This window comes from Motacilla alba, chromosome 1 (assembly GCF_015832195.1).
Source record: "Motacilla alba alba isolate MOTALB_02 chromosome 1, Motacilla_alba_V1.0_pri, whole genome shotgun sequence".
Taxonomy (NCBI): domain Eukaryota; kingdom Metazoa; phylum Chordata; class Aves; order Passeriformes; family Motacillidae; genus Motacilla; species Motacilla alba.
Window position 1 is genome coordinate 96,622,655 of NC_052016.1, and position 22,784 is coordinate 96,645,438.

Consider the following 22,784-nt stretch of genomic DNA (forward strand, 5'->3'; position numbering starts at 1 on the left):
CAGGTGTGCTGTCCCTCCTTTGTCTCAGCCCTGCTGTACCAACAAATGCTGGTTCCCAGCACCTGCAAAGAATTAAAGATCGCTAAAATGCTCCCTGGAGCTGGGCTCATCGTACAGTACAGCTGACACAGAAGCTGAAATTCCTTTCACATGAGAACATGGGTACATCTGCTTGCAATCATCTTCCTCCAGGCAGCCAGCCTGATCAAGGAGAAATGTGATTCCCCACACTTGGTCCAAGGTAGACGCCTCCAGCCAAGGGGCTGGATTTGGGAGAGGCAGAATAAACGCGCCTTTCACGCCCGGCATCCCCACCAGTCCCGTGGCTCCCGCGCTCCCAGCCTTGGTCGCTTCTTGCCCTGCTTGCAGGAGGCAAGGCATGCTGAAATAAAGAGAAAGTTGTTCTGTGGCAGGAAAGGTCGTTTCTTCTGGCCAGGCATTCCCATCCTGGGAAGGAGAGAGGAAGCATATTGCATTAAAGGTAAACCAATAAAATATTTGTCTGCTGGAAGAAGGGGAGGAATGTCAAAAACATGTCAGTGCTCTTTAGAAAAAAATTATTGTGGTGTCTTACTTCTTCCCTGACAACAGCTGTGGGGTACCATAAAGAAATGTTTTAGCCTTCAGTGATCTGTAGCCTTATGCAGGGCATTTTCCTTGCTGGAAGGATGCTCTTTGTCTGCCTGTGCATGCCTGTGTGTGTATACACCAGGGTGTGAATGTGTGCTCTGCAGAGGAGGAGATGACTGAAAGTATTAGAAGTGAGTGAACATAGAGGGGATACTAGCAGAGTCCCTGGGAAATCTAATGTTTGTTTGTTATTACTTTCTTTGTTGCAGCTGACCAATGGGAAAACAACTAAAAAAATCTCTTTGATGAAATGTGCACTTTGTAACACAGATGTCTTATGGTTTGTGTACTTCTGTAGATTTGTCACATTCCATGTTAAAACTTGTTTTTCATGCTGCTACACAAGAGGACTGAAGACGTAATTTATAGGTACAATTAGGAATGCCATGTTTGGGGAATAAAAGGAGAGTATTTGCAACAAAAGCAAGCTTGACAATTGAGTGGCTCAGCTTCACTGTGATTCCTGAAAGCAAGCTGAAGGCAGTAGCCAGAGTGTATTTTTACTCTTCAGATCTGATCATCAGTTAATATGCTTGCCCCACCTCCTCAGGCTGGACTTTACTCATAGCCCATATAGCCTGAAGACTTGAGCCAGGTTTGCAGAAGACATTCAAAACTCAGTGATGCAGCTGTAGCTGCAGTGCTCCAAGGGCATGCACGTCCCAACCCAGCCTCAGCATCCCTACAGCTGGACTGATTGAAATGGTCAGAAGTGACATCTCACCACAATCCTGCAGGAAAATGCTGTGCTGCAGGCTGGGCAAGAGGACCTGGAGCAAGGCAGCCTGCTCTGTGTGTCATGTTTGTAGGCATGTGGTTAAATCAGGCGTGGGGTGCTCCTAAACTCTTTCAACTGAACTCCTGCTAAGACCTCCTAAGGTCTTGGTTTCAGCCAAGCTATATTCTTGGCCTCAGAAAAGTGCCTAATAAATAAGATGGTTCTCATGGATAAGTCTTACTTTGGACTTTTTTAAGAATCTGTCTTGTTTAGGGAATTTTGGGTAGGGTAGAAGAACACCATCTCTTAACAAGTGCAGAGAACAATGATGGACAGATGATATTTAGAAAAAAATTGGCATGCAGAGGTTCTGCATATTTTACCATTGCAGTTTATTCACATACCTTAATGTACACCTGTAGAGTTTTAAGTGACTGTAGAATGATCTGTGCTACAGTATGAAAATTCAAAGGGAAACATCTGTCATTAAAAAACAATAGGGAAAAGCATTTCTTTTGCACAGGCTGAAATACAGAAAGTTTTCATGCTGCGTTAGGCTTGATTTACTATAAGGAGAACTTAATGGTATAAAGAAGCATTGTCTGTAAGACACTGTGTGGGGTCTGCTGTTTTCTGGGGCTTCTCACATGAATGTTCATTTGGGTGTTCCAACACACTGACATTCTGTAATAAATCCACCACGGCATTTTTAGAGGCCTCATATTCAATGTATTTTTTTTAATAAGGCTTCATTCCCTGTGAATACTAATGTGGATATATAGAGATGAGAAACTTTCCGATGACAGACAGATGGGATGCCTTTAAGGCTGTGTCAGTGGCCTCTGAAAATATTGATTGCCAAGTGTAAGTGTGGTTACTAAAAAAAGATGCTGAGACCTTTGGAATTGAACAGTTAACAGAGCGTGCATCAAACCTGGATTTTCAGCTACAGGAAGGATAAGCCCTTATGTCAGTCCTTCCCTGTGGCAACCATTAAATCTGATGGTTGGGTCTCAGTGTAGCTATGGGGAGACACACGTCTTTGCTTTGTGTTCCTTTGCTTTGTGAAGGCTGTGCTTACAGAGAATATTCTCACCACTCACCACACAGATTTCATCCTCAGCAGGAGGATGAGTTTTCATTCTAGGCAGGAGGCACGAGCACAAGTCTTTAACTTTGGGGAGTAAATGGAATTTGTCAAGGCCTTGTAAAATCACTCTTGCCCGTTGGCCTTTCTAATGTTACACCAGTGCCCTTTGCCTCCTCTGCCTCTTACTTGCAGCCTCTCTGTTCCTTGTAGTGCTGTCATGAGCCACCAGCTTTTTTCAGGTATTGCCTGAAGCCACTGCTGAGCAATTGATGGGAAAACAATATTGGTTAGGGTGGAGGAAAGCTGTCTTCAGCTGGCATTTTCGTATAAATTTGAAGAAATCTATTTTATAGGTGACTTGTGAATTTACAAACTCTACACTACCACCTGTCTTCTCCTTCCTTTCACATCCAAGAGAGATGCGTTGATTTTAAGGCTAGATGACATCACTCTGGGCTGACCACATGCATAATTCAGGTCCTCTGACATCCCTGTATAAAGTCATATTTCAGGATCAAGAAGAGTACCTGTGGCGGAGACTGTCTCTTGACAGGGAGAAGAAAGCCTCTCCTTGATTAAGAAAGATCCACATAGTCCAAGACAATTCTTTAGAAGTTGTTCCGGTATTGTTAACATCCATCTGATGTTTCCCCTTAGACTCTGAGCCCATTACACATCCAATTAGGTTAAAAGTGCTTCAGAAGGGAGGTTGCTCCACTACCTGCACATGCATTGTCCATGCACAGAATTCAAATATCAGTAAGCAAATTACATGTGCTTTGTAAGTGTACTTGTTCTTGTCATAAACTCAGATCATTTGGGATAATTTGTTCCTGAAGCTGCCTATATAGTAAGGGACGGGAATAGGAAGATACATTTTCCAACATATTTGCTATGCAGGAAATGTGCTCAGATCTTTGATTAATATTCCTAGTTTGTATTGTTTATTTACATATAGGAGTTTAGTCCTGTGTAATGACAGCTTATTTTTAAATGAAAATATATGTTATTTAAGTGGAGGCTGGAGATGAATAGGAGAGAGACAGCTTGGATGAAATAATAAGAGTTGGAATTTGTTCATAATGAAACCAAAATGAGGGTATTTTGTCAACCTTTGTTTTAATCTGTTTCTTTTTTTAGTCTTGCCTGGAGTTGCCTGTGTGCTCGCAGGGAAATCCATCTGTGCCTTGGGCAGTGGGCTCTCTCCATGTCTAGGGACACTGATTGATTGTTTCATATATTGAGACTGTAGGTTTGATGGGAATTCTGTAGGAATGGTAACAGCAGCAGAGATTTGAGGGTTTTGGCTTCTTTACTAAAATACATGCCTAACAACATGTGTTCCTTCTTATCAGATAAAGAGTCCTCTCTCCACTCTGTATTTCTCTCTTCTCTCTGCTATGTATTTCTCGTCTCTTTTGTGTATTTCTCTCCTTCCTCTTCAAACATCTCAGCATGGATTAAGTACAAAATAAAATTAGTAAGTCAAGTAAGATTAGTATTATGGAAAAGCTTTTCCACGGACATATTTAGTGGCTTTGTAATGATTCAGTGATTTGGTTGTATTTGGTGCTTTTTTTTTAAGTGTAAAATAATTTCTCATGGCCAACTCAAACCCCATGACAAAAATTTCATATGAAGTTTTCAAGGGTAAAGGATTGGCTTTACTAAGGCAAAGGACAACTATTGTATTTAAATTAGCAGAACCACAACTTTCCTTACCCAAGTGCCTACATTTTGCAAAGCATCTGGTCAGGCCCAGTCTCTGAAAATTGTGGTGCCGTGATGGGTGTGGTGCTCTTTAAAATATGACTGATCTGTCATTTTCTCTTAATTGAAATAAAAAAAAAACCAAAACCAAACAGCAGAAAGCTTCCCATGTGCTCCTATCTCCTCCCTGGTGTCCAGCAAAGCACTGGAGTCATGGTCCCTGGAGGTTTTTAAAAGATGCATGGATTTGGCACTTAGAGACATGGTTAGTGGCGGACTCAACAGTGGAAGGTTTGTTGTTGGACTCCATCATCTTAAAGGCCTTTCCCTACTAAATGTTTCTATGATACAGTGATCTTGCCATGACTGGTTAACAATTGATTATCAACAACAGAAATTCAGAAAGAACTTCTTCACAGATAGGGTAACAACACTGGAATGGACTCCCAATGGAGATGGTGGAGTCCCCATCCCTGGAAGTGTTCCAGAAACAACTGGATGTGGCACTGCATGCCATGGTTTAGTTGACCATGTGGTGATTGGTCAGTGGTTGGACCTGCTGACCTTGGAGGTCTTTTCCAGCCTAGATGGTTCTATGTGATTACCAGCATCCAAGTTATATTGCTGTCCCTACATCTACATTAATCAACGTAAAAATTACAAGTTTAAGTGACCATCTTTAAGAAGATGTTTCTATTCCAGTTATAAGTAAGCAAAAATAAACAGCCTAATACCAGTGTGTGGCCTCCCCCAGTCTATCATAGAGTCATTACTGTGCCAGTGCCATTTCTGTAAGGTAAAATAGATCCTCAAAGGTTTGTCTGGGTGTTTACTCACTGCTGTATGGCTAAACCCTAACCTGGACTCACACATGAGAGAAAGAGATTGGTGTCACCAGGGCATTGGGGCATTACCCAGCTTAGGTCCTCCCCAATTCCAAATACCATTCAGGAATACGTACTACACTTGCAGCCCATTTAAAAAAAATAATTACCAGGTAAAAGTATCTTTGAATTGTAGCCATTAGGTGGTAACATTACCTAATAAAAAGGCTGTCACTGTCCTTCTCTCAGGAACAGTACTTCAGATCTGCCATAAAGGATGTGAAAATGTGTTAAACCAGGACAAGGTTCTTCAAAGGAAAAATCACTGTGGTCCTCTTTAAAAAAAAAAAAGGAGTCAGATATTAAGATTTGTAACAGCAGATCTTGAGAGAGGAGGAGGCAAAATAATTTTGTGTTGGTTTTGGTAAAAGTAAGCGATTGAATTGCTCATTCCTACTTGAAGAATTGCATCCTCAGAATTCCTCTCTCTGAAGCTGATTAACTTTCAGATTGAAGTTGATATCTAGTCTGGCCCACAAACTGAGTGATCTGACCAAAACCATGGCTGTCTTGCCTGCCAGGACATTTTTGATGGAAGGGAAACAACATGCTGGAGATAGATGGCAGCATCATATCTCCTCTGTGCCATCCTCTGTGGCAGGAGTTCCAGGGCAAAAGAGCAATTCTGCCAGGGCCTCAAGGAGTGAGCCGGGGCTCTGGAGGCCTGTCTACACTGACAAGTGCAGGCAGCTCTTCTGCTTGGTTGATGGAGAGCCAGCATGGGTTCAGGAGTTGTGCAGCCCTCCTAGCATGAGAACTGATGTGAGCTGGGTCTGGCCCCATGCTGTGATTTGGGATCAGAGACCAGCAGCCTTCCTTTCTCTTGCTCACCAAACACAGGGTCAGGAGAGCGGAGGTGGGATGAAATGCCCATCTTTCCAGCAGAGCCACATTTCTGTATAACAGTGTTTTGTGAGATCCAGGCATAGAGTGGGATTTAATCTTTCTGAGATAAATGGGATTCCTCAGGGCTCTTGTGATTAAAAATGCATGTGTGCACGAATACTTGCAGGGTGGGTGCCTAAATGGTCCCAATGGGCAAAAAACCTTCCCTCAAATTTCCATAGCTCACAGCCACCCACCCTTTGAAGGCACTGGCATCCAGGGACAGCTGGATGCAGTGGGGCTTCATGGGGGAAGATTAAAGATGTCACTATCTCTTACTCAGCAGCAGCACAGAGACAGTACAGGGAGTGCATTCTCCTGGAAACAAACTGACCTGTAAATCAGAGAGGTAATCCAACATCAGATGGGCAGAAGCATGGGCTTGTTCACAGGCAGGGCGTTGGTGGAACTGAGAAGCACGGATATAAAGCAGACCCAGCAAGAGTGGCCACAGAGCAGATCAAGAGGGGTGCAAGGTCATGTGTGATAAAGCCAGGAAGACAAGTGAGGTTTCTGCTCTAATAACCTGAGAATCATGCTCCAAGCTGCGATGCACAGCATGTTCCTAAGGCTCCCAAGGGCTCATTTTTGACCCGAGGAGAGAGAAGTCACCTGGCCTCTGCTGCAGGTGACTGCTGTATTTTGTATTTCAACTGTTTGGGCAGACGTTTTGCATCCCGTGGGCCTGCCTCGGGCAGGCTGGCAATGCTGCTGGAAACTGCAGCCCATGTGATCCCTACCTGCCTGAGAAGGCAGGCAGGGGAAAGCAGGTTGTTTTTGTTAATGCTGAAAATGCCTGGCACACTCCAGGCAGTGTTCCCGCTCCTCTGCTTTGAAGAATGGGCTTCAAACTGAGCCAAGAGTGGCAGCTCCCAGCAGCTCTCTGGGATGTTCCCCTTTCCCTTCCCCATGAAATTGCACACACTTTCTCCCATTTCAAACAGAACCCAGATATTTTTACAGCACGTGCTCAGTGGGCACGAGCTGCGTCTCTGCAGGTCTCTGAGGCTCTGGCTGTGCTGGGGAGGTGGCAGTGGAGGTGCACAGGGCTTGCCCTGCTGCCCAGGCTGCCCAGCATTGCTGCGGGCTCCTGGCGCTGTGGGGACTGAGGCACAGGGAAGGAAACCAGGCGCAGACCTATTAGAGAGTCACCCATCACTGTCTCAGGCTCTTTGCTCCTCAGAAGGCAAACCTGTTCTGCTAGTGAACTTCTCTGCACAGGCTGAAATCCACTCTGGAACATGCCCACATTTTAACCGCTGTCATGGCTAAGATTTAAGATTTTTGAGATTCTGCATTTTTTAATCTTTGAGTAGGTGCAGCTTGTTTGTTGGGGGGGTCTGGGTTTTGGTGGGTTTTTTTTGGTTTGTTCAGGGTTGTTTGTTTTTTTTTTTTTTATGAGAGTGTGTGTACATTCTGGATGTGAATAATAAAATAAGGCAATGAACACAAGTAAAATATTGCTCAGAAATAAAAAGCATAAAAACTAAGTATCCCAAAAGACAGCAGTAAAAGAGAGAATGATTTGAATGAAATCAGGCCATGTCAGAAAAACAGGTATTAATGTACTACAGTCCCTCTCCATCTCCCTTCCTGGGTAAATCTAACATACAGATTTCTACATGCTTCTAGGTTTATTGTAAAAGTATGCTGGAGGCAGTGGAAGAGAAAAAGGAGAAGGATTTCTTAGAGATAGAATGTTTTTATCCCTCTGTGGAAAGGAAGCAGCCGTGATCTGATAACGTTGCTGAACTAATCTGCTTCTCACTGTGCTTATCACCAGAGCAGTAAAGTAAATTCTGCAGTGAGGGCAGCAAAGTACTGTCAGTCAGTGAAGGGAGGAGGATGGACAGACCAACAGACACCATTTCTTACCTGGCAGGCTCAGACAGAAGCTGAGAAAAATATCAGCAGTAGCAAAGCAGGAGAGAAAAAAAAAATCCCAACCACTTTATTTTAAGCTATTTTCTATGGAAAATATGAGCTCTAATATTTATTATTAAAATGGACCAAAGAAATGGTGCAACCAGTTGAGATGCAATGGCTGAAATGTGTTCCAAACCATGTGCCAAGGACAATGAGACTCACAGCTGAAAACAAATAAATTTTTCCTAAAGAAAATACGTTTGCTCTGAGTCTTGGGGCTGGTCCTGTCACTGTCAGGACATCTCTGGGGCAGCGGAAGAAATGGTATGAAACTCAAAATATTTTGGAAAGAATTGACTGATGATTTAAATATTCGTCCTTCTGTTTGGAAGGAAAACATGGCTCCTGCAGTTTTCTTGGAACAGGCTGCAGAAAATGATTTGGAGCGCCAAGTGCCTCTACCTTAAGGCAAGCAACCTGGACAATATGGCTGGGAGATTTATGGAAACCTTATTAGCAGAAAGTAATAATTTTCTGGGTGTTAGGAACAGTGTTCAGTGCTGCCATGTTCAAATGGATCATTTTAGTGGATTGTTAAAATCTACACGTACTTATTTGTAAAAGATGAAGTGTCATCTCCTGCACTCCCTGGCCAATTTCCAACTTATCTATTTGCCTATCAAATTATGATGACATTGAGCCTCATTATTTTATCCTAAGTCTCATTATATTTGGTGGAGGGAGTTTTCTTGGAAATCCAGTTTCGGGAGTTCTGTGATTATATAAGCATTTAATCTACACTGTATTTAAGAACATTAGTGTGTTGAAACACTTAAAATCATGAATCCTAATAAAGAAAGAGAGAAAGAAACCAAGATCAATCTTTTTAGTGTGTTTTTTGTTGTGCTTGAAATTACTGAATATCCTTGAATAGCCATTACTGATACTATCTGTTACATTTTAATGAACAAACCACAGTTCTCTCAACAGCTACTGTGACGAGAGGCAAAAGCAGAGGCATCTCTCCTATTCAGAGATCTCTTTGTACAAAATTTTAGGCAAAATATAGAATATTAACTATAGTAATAATAGTAAAACACCTTAAAATTCATGATGCTTTGAGCCAGAGATTACATTCTCCCCCCAAAAAAAGCCACCAGAATTTCTTCAGTGAGCTCCTTGCCTTGCTCCTGCCTGTATATTCTTGAAGTCAGGTTCAGAGTAGTTTCCACTGGATTGCTCCCAGATTTTTACCTCAGGCTTGCAAGACCACAGTCCCCAGTCGAACCCCATGCTGGGAAAGTAATGAACCCACCAGTTCTATCCTGCTATCCTGCTGCAGGCTTCCTTCCAATTCACGGTCTTTGTTATGCTGAAGGGCTTGATGGAGTTCACACCGTGCATGAAAGGGGCCCTGCTCACTGCTCCTCATTCCAGAGCTGTCTGGGGAACAGCCCTGCTGACAGCATTAATTAACATCTTTCAATGAAATTTCTACATCAAGGGTCTTCTACTGTCACCAGTGGTGATGAAAGACATTTAACCAAATGACATCATTGGTGCAGACTTTCTTACCTAATGCCCTTGAGAATGCTGCCCAACCACACCAGCAGAGGCTTCCAGCACTGGAGTGCACACGGAAGCAAATCAAGCCCTAAAACAAGCCTTAAACACCTCCATACATAGAATCACACAGAATCATTAGGCTGGAAGAGACCTTCAAGATCATCAAGTCCAACGCATGCCCTAGCACCCCAACTAAACCATGGCACTGAGTGCCACATCCAGTCTTTTTCTAAACACATCCAGGGATGTGTTAAATATCAATATCAATATATCACTCCATATAAACTGTTCCATAACCTTACCAGGTACTGAGGTCAGGCTGACTGGCCTATAATTACCAGGATCCTCCTTCCTACACTTTTTGAGAATGGGTGTCACATTGGCCAGCCTTCAGTCATCTGGAGCCTCACCAGTGAGCCAGGACTGTTGGTAAATGATGGAGAAAGGGTTCACAAGCTCATCTGCCAGCTTCGTCATCACCCTGGGATGGATCCCATCTGGTCCCATGGATTTATGAACATCCAAGCTGCTCAGCAGTTCTCTGACTGCCTCCTCCTGGATAACAGGGATAACATTCTGCTCCCTGACACCATCGGCCAGCCCAGGAGGACAGCTGTCCTGGGGACAAGCAGTCTGCCCACTAAAGACTGAGGCAAAGAAGGCATTAAGCACATCTGCCTTCTCCTCACCAGCAGTTACTAAGTTCCCTCCCATCCAACAGAGAACCGAGGTTGGTCTTACCTTCCTTTTACCATTAATATATTTGTAAAAAAAAAAATTATTATCCTTTATAAAAGTTGACAAATGAAGTTCCAACTGAGCTTTGGCCTCTCTAATTTTTTCCTACATGCCCTAGCAACCCCCTTAAATATTTCCTGAGACACCAGACCCTCCTTCCAAAGATGATACATCCTCTTTTTATTTCTAAGCTCATTCAAAACCTCATTGCCCATCCAGGCTGGATGTTTGCCCCATTTACTCATCTTTCAGCACACAGGGACAGTCTGTTCCCATGCCCTCAAGATCTCTGTTTTAAAGCACACCCACCTTTCCTGAACTCCTTTGTTTTTAAGGGCTGCTTCCCAAAGAACTCTCTGAATAAGTCACCTAAATAGGCCAAAGTCTGCCCTCCGGAAGTCCAATGTAAGAGTATTATTGATTTCCTCCTCCTTTCACCAGATATTGAGAACTCCAACCACCACATCTCCCACCAGCCCATCTCTATTTACAAACAAAATGTCTAACGTAGTCCGTCCTTTGGTGGGCTCACTCACCAGCTGTGACAAAAAGTTGTCATCCACACACTCTAAGAACTTCCTGGACAGTCTCTTTTCTGCTGTATTAAGCTCCCAGCAGATGTCTGGCAGGTTAAAGTCACCTACAAGAAGAACAAGGACTGGTGATCCTGATGATGCTGAAGAAAGGGAGGTTTTAAAGAGTGCAGTGTCACTGCTGATGGACAGATCTCAGGAAAACACTGCAGTATTCCAGCTGCACACACAGCAACTGTAGTTTTTCATGGTAAATAACAGAAAAGGGTACTGCAGACATGACAATAAACTTGGATATTCACTCGGGGGTAAATACCTGGAACAACAATGCAGTAGTTGCAAGCTCGGCAGAAAAATACGTGTCTTACTACAATACTTGGGCAACACTGCCTTAAGTCCTTAAAACAACCTGAAAGGAAATAGAGATTGCTACTGGGAAAACATCAGTCACCTTTCACCCCACCTTTGAAAAGAAGTGCTGTTATGCTTTTTTTACTTTATGTCAAAAACTTCTATCCCCTGAACTGAGAAAGTGACCTCTTCTCAATGACACTGCACTCACTTTAAACCTGAGGGTTATAGTCTTCTGTCGATCACTTCTTCCATCACCAGAGCAATGAATTTCTACAATAACCTTGTACTTGAGTCAATCCTTTCTCTGGGTTTCACAAGACTGCATTTTATCACAGCAGTTTCTTGAGTCATCATGGTGCATCTAGTATCCAGAAGAGGTTCAGTGCTTTGTATTTCCTTGGCAGAGAAGCATAAAGCACCTGAAGTTCTGTAGAGCCCCAGGTCTCACACAAGGCTTGTTACAAACCAACCAGCTGAACAAAACAACTTCTGCCATTATCAGTATAGCAGTAAACCATGAATATTCATGAATTATTGCCCTGGTTTTATAAATTAACTCCATCACAGCTTTTCCATGTAGTCTTGCATATGTGCTCTTCACTTCTGTCCCTTCTAGCTATATTCTGCAAATAGCTATCCCAAAAGCTCTGGTGGTTTTAGCAAACAGGCTGTCAGCCTGTTAACCTGATGAAAGAGTGCATTGATTCAGGAGAAGGGGCGTTTGCTCCAACACATGGTGTTATCTGCTGACACTTGAAGCATGGGGCTACAGGGAAAAACCACTCGAAAACAGCGACGGAAAAGCCAAGTTCTGGTTCACATTTGCATGGGAGTTGAGCTGGGACCCCAGCTCCTATGGAAGTGCTTCCATCTCAGGGATCGGGAGGGTGCTGCTCCATCCTGCTCTCTCTCTGTGGGAAGATGTGGGTCCTGCACAGAGCAAGAGGCACTTTGTGTGGAGCTGCTGTGTGACACTGCCACTTGAACTGGGGTAATAGAATCGTAGAATGGTTTGGGTTGGGAAAAACATTAAAGATGATCTCATTCCAACCCCTCCCCACCATGAGCAGGGACACCTTCTCAAAGACCAGGTTGCTCAGACAACCCCATCCAACCTGGCCTTGAATGCTTCCAGGGATGGGGCATCCAGAACTTCTCTGGGCAAGCAGTTCCAGGGTCTCACCACCCTCACAGTAAAGAATTTCTTCCTAATATCTGAAGGAAACCTTTTCAGTTTGAAGCCCTTATCCCTTGTCCTATCACTTCATGTTCTTGTAAGAAATCCTTACAAAAAGGATGAGCCGAGATGCCTGAGCTTGAGCTCCGGGGTGCTGGGGGATGAAGGGCAGCAAGGGAAAAGCTTTGAGTGCAGATTCAAGTGATCTTTTCCAGAAGAGGAAAAATGTGTGGGGAAAACAGGAGCAATTTCCTGAAGCAGCATTCAGGCTGGGGCTGGGACACTGCTGAGGGACCAGCCTACTCTGGTGATTCATCTGCATTTTACAGTGAGTGGTGAAGCCAGCCATGGGGTCTGGTCCCACTCCCAAGATCTGCTGTGCCTGTCTGTGTTCCACATCTCATCACAGGGAGCTGCCACTGCACAGCTCCCCCACCATGCATTCGTGGCTGTGTGTATATACACACATACATATTCAATGTACATATTTATATACAACTGCAAAATATAGAGTATGCACTCGGTGTGTGTGTGTGTATTCATCTGCAACTGATCTGGAACTGATCCTTCCAGCACAGAGCCAAGGCCCCAGAACCTGCCAGATTTCTCACAAGTAGTTTACAGAGGGGGCCTGGCTCTCCCTTGCTCTCTGCTGGCACAGGTTCAGCAGGAGGTGAGGTGCTCATTATGGTCTCCTGAGTGCTGTGGGTCTCTGCTGTGAGGGAAGAGAGAGGTTTGTGTCTTAGGATGGGTAAGGAATTCATTAGGAATTCATCTGGGGTGTTTCTGGCATCTGCAGGGGAAGGAACTGATAGAAGATTAATTCACCAAGGGAAGGTTTAAATCCAAATTAGGAAAAGGCAAGAGTAAGTCTAGGCACCATTAGAGTAATGGAACTGCTGAGCAAGGGCTCTTAGTTTGTGAGTTTGGCTTTTGGTCCCTGAGTTCTTACAATAAACTAAAACTGTCCATATGCAGAAAAAATAATTTTCAAATTATATTTTAAAGCTAATCAGCTAAAATGCATTGTGATTTTCTGTGGGTTTGCGCAGTGAGAGGAAGGGATACAGAGAAAACCCCGAACTAAGTCACCTTTTGTTGCTTCTGTTTAGTTTTTCCATCAGGACAATCTCTCCATTTCCATGCACTGTTACAAGGATCTGACAAACTGGGTTTATATCGAGGGCAATGTGAAATGACACGCTACAGCCATTTTAATGTTTTTTAAACTCCCCTGTCAGAGAAGCCTGCATAAACCGCTGAAAGATCCTTACCGGTCTCACCGGATCGAATATGTGGAACTTCAGTAAGGAAGTGTTTCTGGGAAGTGGCGGAGCAGCGGGCGGGTGCCGCTCCTGCCCCGCTCCGAGGGCGGGCTGCGGAGTCCCGCGGCATCCCCGGCGCCCCCGCCCCGCCCGGCCCGGCCCGGCCCGGCCCGGCCCTTCCCTCCGCTCCGCTCCGCTCCTCCCGCCGCCCTCCACCTCCATCCTCTCCGTGTCCTCCTCACAGGTGGGACTCCTCTCCTCTCCTCGCCGCCCCTGCCGCCATGCCGCCGCCGTGTCCCCGCGGGGCCCTGCCCGGGGCCTCCCTCCTCCTCCTCCTCTTCCTCCTGCTCCCGCTGCTCTGCGCGGCCCCCGGTGAGTGAGCGCGGCGTGCGGGATGCGGGACACGGGGAAAGCGTAACCCGGCACGGCCTGGGGAGCGGGAAAAACCTTCCCTTGGCATCCCGCATGGGTGAGAGCCTTCGGGCGCTCCAAGCCTTGTGCGAGTCGGGCATCTTTTTAAAAAGGCGCTTCTCTGCCGGTGACTGAAGCATTTCGGAGCAGCCGAGCGCTTGCAGGTCTCCCGTTGCGCTGGCAGCCTGGGGATCAGCAGGATGAGTGCTTCGATGTGCTTTGGGGCAGGATGCCAGGCACAATTTTGGAGCGCTCTGATTGTTAGCACGGCCCTCACTCAGTGACTAGGGGCTTTCAGCATTATCATGCTGCTCTGGGTGCTGGTACTAGCACCAGCTGCGTTTTTCTGATGAAAAATATAATAATTTACTTGGTGAAGAAGGCCATTATAGGGTTTCCCTTGCCAAGAGAGCTGGGGAGAAGATGCTGGAGTATCAGAAGCTTCCCTGCAATGTGTGTTGCATTCAAGTGTGGAAAGGGGAGCAAAGAGAGCAAGCTCCTGCTTTGCCTCTTGAACTGGAGCTATGACAAAAATACTTCTGGCACTTTTTGAGAAATAATCTTTGGTGGTTGTTGTTGTTGCTATTTCCTTCTCATTAAATGTATGTGTTTTATTTTTATTTATCTAGATGCTTCAAGGGGAAATAAGCTTAAACTGTTGCTTCAGAAACGAGAAGGTAAGTAAAGAGACAGCAAAGTGCTCTCCCTTGTTTTTCCTCGCAGTCAGTTGCTGTCAGTCAAAGCTGTCGATGAGCTGTCCCTGTACCTCCAGCTCCAGGAGAGCAGATGGAGCAGGAGGCTGCAAGCACAGGGCCACACTCACTATGGGCCACACCAACACCTCCTGCCCAGGCAGAGCCTCTGCCTGCGTGTCTGTTTGGGATGCTGGGCTGGAGGCTCTGCTTACCTCAGCTCCCTCTGAAATCCCAGGTTCCCAGCCTCAGGCATGCTGCCTTTTGCTCTGCACACAGCACAGCACCAGCCTTTTCCAGTGTATGCATGGCAGACGTGGCATTTATCTATTTGGGGCAGTCACTAACTTTTCCAAGGAATGCATGGAAATACTGCTGGCTCAGGCACAGGGATGAATATGTGCAAACCTGGCTTGCCTGTGATGCCTTGACTTGTTCTTTTTGTCTTCTTGGCCCCACATGTGCTTCCTTTTTGGAAGACTGCTCTCTTACAGGAGAGATGATGGCCAAAGGCCCAGCAGTCAGAAGCGTGGAATGGCTCACTGAGGGAAGGTGGTGGAAACGATGCCAACTGGGAACAAGCTGCACCACAGCAGATGAAACACCCCAGAAGTTTTGGCCACCTCCCCTCAGCCTGCTCTATGGCTGAAGCAAAGAATTTATACCCCCACAGAGGGGACTTCCACTTCCTGCCAGGCTTTCTAATTTTGCACTGGTGTTTTTTTCTGGCATCACTCCACACCTCTTGCCAGAACTAAATATATATCCCACCCACCTCTGTTTTCCTTGTGTGTGGGTTCCTTATGTTACCATTCTGCAGGGCTTGTGTGAAGATAGGAGTGACCCTCCTGCACCACCACAGTGGCCACTTGTTTGTTCAGGTCCCCTGGGGAGGGCTCTTGGGGCATGCAGACAACATGGCTTAGATCAGGAAGAACTGCAAAATTGATGATGGAGGGAATATGCAGCCTCTTTAATTCCAGCCTTGCTCCCCTTTTCTGGTTGGTTTCTAAAGTGAGCAGGCCAAGCACACAGTACTGCTTCCTTTGCTGGCAGTGTCCCTTGTGTGAGGGCTCATTCGTGGGACATTTGCTCAGCTGTCCCTCCCAGCAACAACACCCAGTTCAAGCTCATGGTGAGTTATCAGTTTCTAGCTCATCATTGCAGGACAGCCTACTGTTTCCCACTTACTGCAACAACTCATCTATCCCTTTTTATCTTCAGAATCTCCTTTTTTTCTGTAGTCCTTTGTCTTCCTCTGTGAGTCTGCTCAGCTCCTGCTTCAGTGGTTTTCTTTACATCTCCACTTGACTTCCTTGCCTACCCCAGTCTCTTCCCTAACATCCTCCAAAAATCCCATGCACACCTGTGTTCCTGATTTCTCCCTCATTGAAATGAACCATCTGAAGGCAAGACTTCTCCTACTCCTACACACTTCTTGTTTCACAGCCGGATCAATACCATGTTTTATCATTTCCATGTGTGGACAGGGGGCGGCCAGTCACAGAATCATAGAACTGTTAGATTAGAAAAGATCTCTAAGTTTAAATCCAACCATTTACCCAGCAGAGTCACACCCACCATTAAACCATGTCCCCGAAAAACCATGTGTTTTTCAAACACTTCCAGGGATGGCAATTCCCACCACTTCCCTAGGCAGTTTGTTCCAAAGCTTGACCACTCTTTGAGTGAAGGACTTTTTCCTAATATCCAAGCTAAACCTTCTGTGGCACAACTTGAGGCCATTTCTTCTCATCCTGCTTAGTCCTCTCATCCATGTCTTTGGGAGGTGCATCAATTCCTCCAGCAGCCACAGCACACTGTTCTCAGGCATGGAGCAAGCCAGATGGCAAGTCTGGGTCTGGCAGGTTGAGGGCATTTCCATGCACCCCTCACGTAGGGTGTTATGAAAACCTGACGGGCTTTTCAGGCAAACAGGGCATTTAGTAGCACTCATCTAAATGATACTTTTTTACACATCAGATTCAAAAATACATCTTTTTAAGTGTTTCTCCCTTCACTCTAATACGTTAGCAGTGTTTCTCCAGCTTCATTAGTCATTCTAACTTCACCTCTCTTCTTCAACCCAATTTCTGCAACTGTAGCACTTAGGGCCAGTCTCCTTCTCTCTCCTGAAAGCACAAACACATTGTGTATATGCTCGTTGGATTTGGGTGGTTTTTTTTAAATTCCTCAGTTAGCTGCTGTACTTGAGCTCAGAAATGCTTTACAAGAATCCAGGAGAATGAGGGTAGCAGAGAAATCCTATTACATCGGTGTTTCCCGAGTTTATTACTGCTACTCTGCTACAGGCATTGCACTGGCAAGCACAAAGGTAATGGCATGATGTGAGAATCATTTTCTTACTTGCTGCAAGCAGTACACTACAGGCTGACCAAAAATTTCCTGGCATGCCTTTTGTGGGGGGGATTAATTTCAGCCCCTGCTGCTGCTGCGAGGCCTGAGGTGTCAGTGAAAGAAACGGCAGCCAAGGAGTTCCTGAGCAGCCTGAGACGCCAGAGGCGCCAGCTGTGGGACAGGAGCCAGCCCGACGTGCAGCAGTGGTACCAGCAGTTCCTGTACCTGGGCTTCGACGAGCAGGTCAGTGTAAGAAATGGAGAGGCCTTATAAAAAAAAGAGGGAGGATAGACAGGCATAGAGCAAGGAGCATTTGGTTTAAATGCAAAAAAAGAAGAGATTTAGATTAGATATTAGGAAGAAATTCTTTACTGTGAGGGTGGTGAGGCACTGGAACAAGTGCTCAGAGAAGTGGGTGATGCCCCATTCCTATAAGTGTTGAAGGCCAGGTTTGATGGGGCGTTGAGCAGAGCAACCTGGTCTAGTAGAAGGTGTCCCTGCCCAGAATTCTTCTTTAAAGCAGCAAATGTCACACAGAAACGTAACCTCTGTTACGTGTTAGAGAACCTTGCATTATTTTATTAGTAGAAAAAAATTACATTAAGGTCTTGTATGGAGTTCCTGCCTGCTATCAAACTTAAGCTTAACAAATTGCAACTGGACATATGAACAAAGTTTGCTTTGTGGAATAGGTGGCCAGACTCAGAGCAATCAGTCGTATTTCAGGAAAGTAATTTCCTGTCAGCCTCAACCTGATCAGCTTTTAAACATGCTGAGAAATCCACACCAAGCTGGCTGTGACTGGCACTTCTCAGTGAATGGCACTGACATTATGCACCCAGTGCACACTTGTGCCTCCACAGCATGGGCAGCTCCTGACCATCATGAACACTAGCAGCTGTGCCTCCACTCTATATGTGTAAGGAAAACCTTTGGATAATATTCACTCAGCCTCTCTTCAAATGAGAAGGACACATATTTTTAAAACACTGTATTTGTAAAAACACTGGAGTGGAATCAAACTCTACACAAAGCTCTACTAAACAGATGCTGAAATAGGGCAAAAAAAGTGTGCTTGGTCGCAGTCCCACATGTAGAATAATTTCTGCTTTTAATAAGAGGTAAAAATAGTTATAGATGTTGAATTCTTGGCTTCTGTCAGCTGTATGAATATGTTTAATGAGATTGCATTGGCACAGGGAAGCTGGAGTACATTTTAAAGCTTCATGCTATGTGGATTGCTATGTGGAAGATGAATGCACTCATTTTCAAAGCTGCAACAATTAGAAAAATAATCCTTTGCTTGAGCTGAAATAATGAAGGGTACTTTTTTCTAAATTCTCCTGGATATTATGTGGATAAAAGTCACTTCTCAACAGCATGGCTACATCCCCCTTCACTAATAGAAATAGGAAAAATAGGAAAAGTGGTTTTATACACCAGAAGCTGAAGACTGGGGGAAAATACCAAAAGGAACAAGGACAAACCATGCAGATAAAATGAATTCTCCTCTGAGTTCCTGTATGCATTTTAAAAACCAAAATGAGGCCTGTTGTGGGATACAATGAATCCACTTAGTAGGTTTTCTTGAGTATTAAGACACAGTCTTAACAATGAAATAACTGTTTGTTCCAGCAAAGGACTTGGTCCATACTTATCCATTGTGTATTCGCAAACTTTTTTCTTTCCCAAATCTCAGCCAAAAATATTTCCAAAGAGTCATTCAGATGGAAAGTCTTTGACTTGGCAAGTATTTGATATCCTTGCACACTATTTTTCCTCTGCTGTTGTGAGCAGAACTGAAGTGCTTATTGCATTTCCATAGCTGGAAGGCTGCATTGTACCTTTGTTTTTACCTATGCAAGGTGGGAGAGAGAGATCAGACAGAAAGCAAAAAGCCTGTTGCCCCCAGTCAGGGACATTGCAACTAAAGGCACATGGCAAGGGAGAACTAAACCTTTAGATTTTTAACTGCAAAATATTGACATAATTTTACAGTCCACCATTGACAAGGCAATCGAATATTAAAGGTGCTTGGAGCACATTTCAGATGAAGGTGCTCTCAATTTAACTTTGCAGTGGGCAGGGTGTGTGGGGCTGGGTCGGGCAACTCCTGCACATAGGATCCTGATAATCCCATAGGTACAAGCCACAAAACCCCTTAGATCTAAAGATTTCATTTATGATAAATGTGCAAAGGATCCAAATTTCTGAAAGATGCTCTTCCACCTCTTCAGTTTCTTCTCAACACTGTAGTTTCAGGCTGGAAAGCAAATGCTCTCTTTTTTTTCTGGCAGAAATTTGAAGATGACATCTCCTACTGGACAAACTTGGGGCGTGCTCGTAATGAGTACTATGGTGGGTACTACCAGCACCACTACGATGAAGATTCTCCCATCGGCCCACGAAACCCACACACCTTCAGGCACGGGGCAGGCGTCAACTACGACGACTACTAATGCCATTTGCCTGTAGGGCTGCACTGGGTGAGGCTGAGCCCTCCCTCAGTCAGGATGGCCCTGTTTTTTTCTTCTGTTCATGTCAAACAGAAAGAGTAAAGGAACTGCCAGACTTTGATGAAAGCAACATGATTTTTTTTAAACTATCATTACTTCGTAGTACACCATATATAAGAAGTGTTATAGAAATAAAGCTTTTTTGATAATCAGGTTGCCATTATTTAGTAGACTTCATATCAGCAAGTTTCATTCCAACTGTATTACTACAGATGCCTTTTTAAAGGGCTTTTTCTCTTGCTGTCCTACAATCAATTGCAAAATTACATTATATCATCTACTTTGGCATATAGAATACGTAATATTAGCCAGTACATTTAAGATGTGCCTTCCCATTCACATTTCTATTAACAAATAAATCCAATTATTCTTGGGAGAAAAGAAAAATAAGGTTTCCTGTCAATCAAAGTGCTGCTTTGTTGCCTCTTCTGCCGTTTCCATACCCACAGCATGCAGCCCTCCAAGCCTGACACGGCACTTCTGCAGCTCCTGTTGGGTCAAGGACACAGATATTCACGAAAGCTAAATTCAGTGCAGATGAGCTTGCCTACCTACAAAGCCTGTGAAAGGATCCTCCAGGGAACAGGCTCAAGGCAGGAACTTGACTTCAGCAGTAATTGCTGAGGCACAGAGCATCCAACCTGAGCAGCCCCAACCCCTCCCAGGCACGATAACCCAAAGGTTATCTTTGCTGAATACACCCCTTTGTGTCCATTCCACTTAGCATCAAGCTTTCAGCCTAGCTCAAAATAGGAAATAAAACAACAAAGTAAGCTATTTAAAATTAAGTTAGTGTCAGACAGCATCCATCACAATCCCTTGACATCATAATTTCCTACTGCAAAATTCCCTCTACCCCAATTCAGACTGAAACACGCACATTAAGCTGAGCATCAAAATATATCAGAGACCAAGTATCTGTTAGTGAAACACAGTGAATTAAAGGGGGATTGTTGGTGGCATCATGTGTGTTAAGAATCCCGAAACACAACCAATTTTTGTATCACAGCAACATCAGCCTTGGAGGGAGATTTCATCTGTCAGGGGCTTCAGGAGGAGCTGGGCAGAGGAAAGCACTGCTGGCACTTGACAAATGTAGAGGACTGGGAAGGGGCAGGTGAGGAAGGCTGGCTTCTCTGATTTCTGTAACTGAAGAGTCAGGATAAAGAGAGATTAAATGTGTTCTAACAACGGTAGCAGTCAGAGAAGACAGCATGGATGCTTTAACTGTCTCTCATCTAAAGCTTACAAGAAATTTCCAAAGCATGCATGATGGTAACACCATTCTTTATGCTTCACTACTTTCTGAATTCTGAGCGTATTTCCTAATCTTTTGCTTGAAGCCTCTGTTGTGTGATGGACTGGTGTCCTGGAGATGCAGCCCAGCACTACACAGCTCCCTGCAGGAACACTTCCCCAGAGACAGCTCTTGGCTGAGGGAGCCAAACTGAACATGCTGGTCACTTCTCTGCACACACAGATACATGCTGGCCAAACATGTTCCAAACCCTCAGCCTTCCCTAGGCTTAATCTCAGCAGAAGCCTTAAGCCAGTTCAACTGGTTTAAACTGGTGTGTTTCCAGAATCCTTGCCAGTTTAACTGGTTTAAACTGGTGCATTTCCTTGGTAGAAGAGCCTTTATTCCAAATATGGAATAATCACATTCTGAGTCAAGCACAGACTTTTCTGCACAGTTGGAAAACACCTATTCCTAGAAGAATACTTTCATTTTGTGTATTATCCAAAAAGTGCACTGAATTTGGCAACGTTTGAACCATGCTGGTAATTTCCATAATTTCCCAGAATTTACAATTGGGAATTCAGACCAGCTGAATAAGGAGGAATAAAAAAAGTGCTGTAAATAAAGACCATCCCTCCCTAGGCCTTTTAAAACTCTGTCCATTCCTGCAGGCTGACTCAGTCTAGCAGCTTTCTGTGCCTTGCAGACTCGCAACCAAATCTATGGTCTCTGTCTTCTGAATTTTTTAAGAGAAAAAAAAATCTTTTCCATTATATTGTGTGGCAGGGTTAAGGAGTGGGACAGAGTTAACTTCCTACGTAACAACACATATGATAACATATTTTAGATTTGTGACTAAACCAGCATAGGCAGAACACAAACGTTTTTGCTTTGGGTGAACAGTGCCTGCACAGCCTGTTTTCCACACTGTCCCCCAGCAAGCAGGCTAGGAGTGGGTGAGAGGCTGGGAGGGTACATGAGTGAGAGCTGACCCAAACTGGACAATTCCAAATGATGTAATGCTTGCTCAACACTAAAAGCTGGGAAGAAGACAGGGTGGGGGCTTTGCCTTCTATGGAAGCCATTTCTCAGTGAGCACCAGGCTTGCTTGGGAGAGATGGCCTTTGCATCACTTGGGTTTTCTTCTTCTTTACTTCACCCATTAAACTGCTCTTACCTCAGCCCTCAAGAGCACCCATCTGATTGTCTAATTCTCTCCCATTGGGGCGGGAGGAGGGAGCGGCTGTGAAGGCACTTTGCTGCTGGCTGGGGTCACTCACCACAAGGCAATAGCTCTGTGAGGGGAGGGTATCCTCCCTGCAGAGGTGTGCACCTGCCTTGCAGTGCAGCAGCTGCAAGCAAGGATGAGCAATCAGGCTTGGGCAAAAGGAGGAAGATTACTGGGGAAAAATTTCATCAGATATGCATGGAGTGCTTCAAAGTTTAATTTCTTTTGACTATTTCTGTCCCAAAACATAGACAGAACTGTGCACATCCTCTCAGCATTTCCATTCTGCTGTGCAGACAGCACAGAGCACATCAGCATCACCCTCAGCCATCCCAGCACTGACATAACATAACCTCTCCAGCAAGACAGGAGAACAGCAATTGTTCACTGTGGCTCCTTTCAGAGCAGGAACAGCTTGGCCATGCTCCAGTGCTTCAGGTTTCAAAGCCTGATGCTGCAACATCCCTGAGTTTGTCCATGTTAGCCAGGCAGCTCCATCAGACTCACAGGGCAGCGCTGCCTCCTTTGCTGGTAATGCCTGCCAGCAAACCATTCTGCTGGTATTTTCCACCTGCCAAAGAATGGAAGTATTATGGCTGTGCCCTTTATTTTTTTGAGGAGGACAGGTCATCATTCCCTTTAAGTTCCTACTTGTGACAGAATCATGTTGGGGATAGAGGATTGAGCACTTCTATCCCAGGACTGTTCTCCAGGTGGAAGATGTAGCCTTCCTTGCTTAAAACAGCTTTCTCTGCAGTGGGGTGGACAAAGCCCAGATTGCTGCGCGTGGCTTTGACAGCACTTAAGGCCACTGTTCCCTGTGACTTTGTGCTTTGGACCTTCCAGCCGTTTCAGCTATGGTAGGGACCAGAGTATTCAGAGGATCCTGCTCCTTGCTGAAGAGCATGTCAGCATCTAGGGAA

At 44.8% G+C, this 22,784-nt stretch overlaps 1 protein-coding gene across 1 annotated transcript; it reads left to right on the plus strand.

Annotated features, from left to right (window-relative positions):
• Positions 1-308: 308 nt before the first annotated feature.
• Positions 309-19,542, plus strand: ECRG4 (ECRG4 augurin precursor). The gene is made up of 5 exons (XM_038156126.1): positions 309-481; positions 13,661-13,788; positions 14,457-14,504; positions 16,960-17,120; positions 19,175-19,542. Exons 2-5 carry the CDS (start codon positions 13,698-13,700, stop codon positions 19,334-19,336), a joined length of 462 nt encoding a protein of 153 aa, XP_038012054.1. The 5' UTR covers positions 309-481; positions 13,661-13,697; the 3' UTR covers positions 19,337-19,542.
• Positions 19,543-22,784: the final 3,242 nt, after the last annotated feature.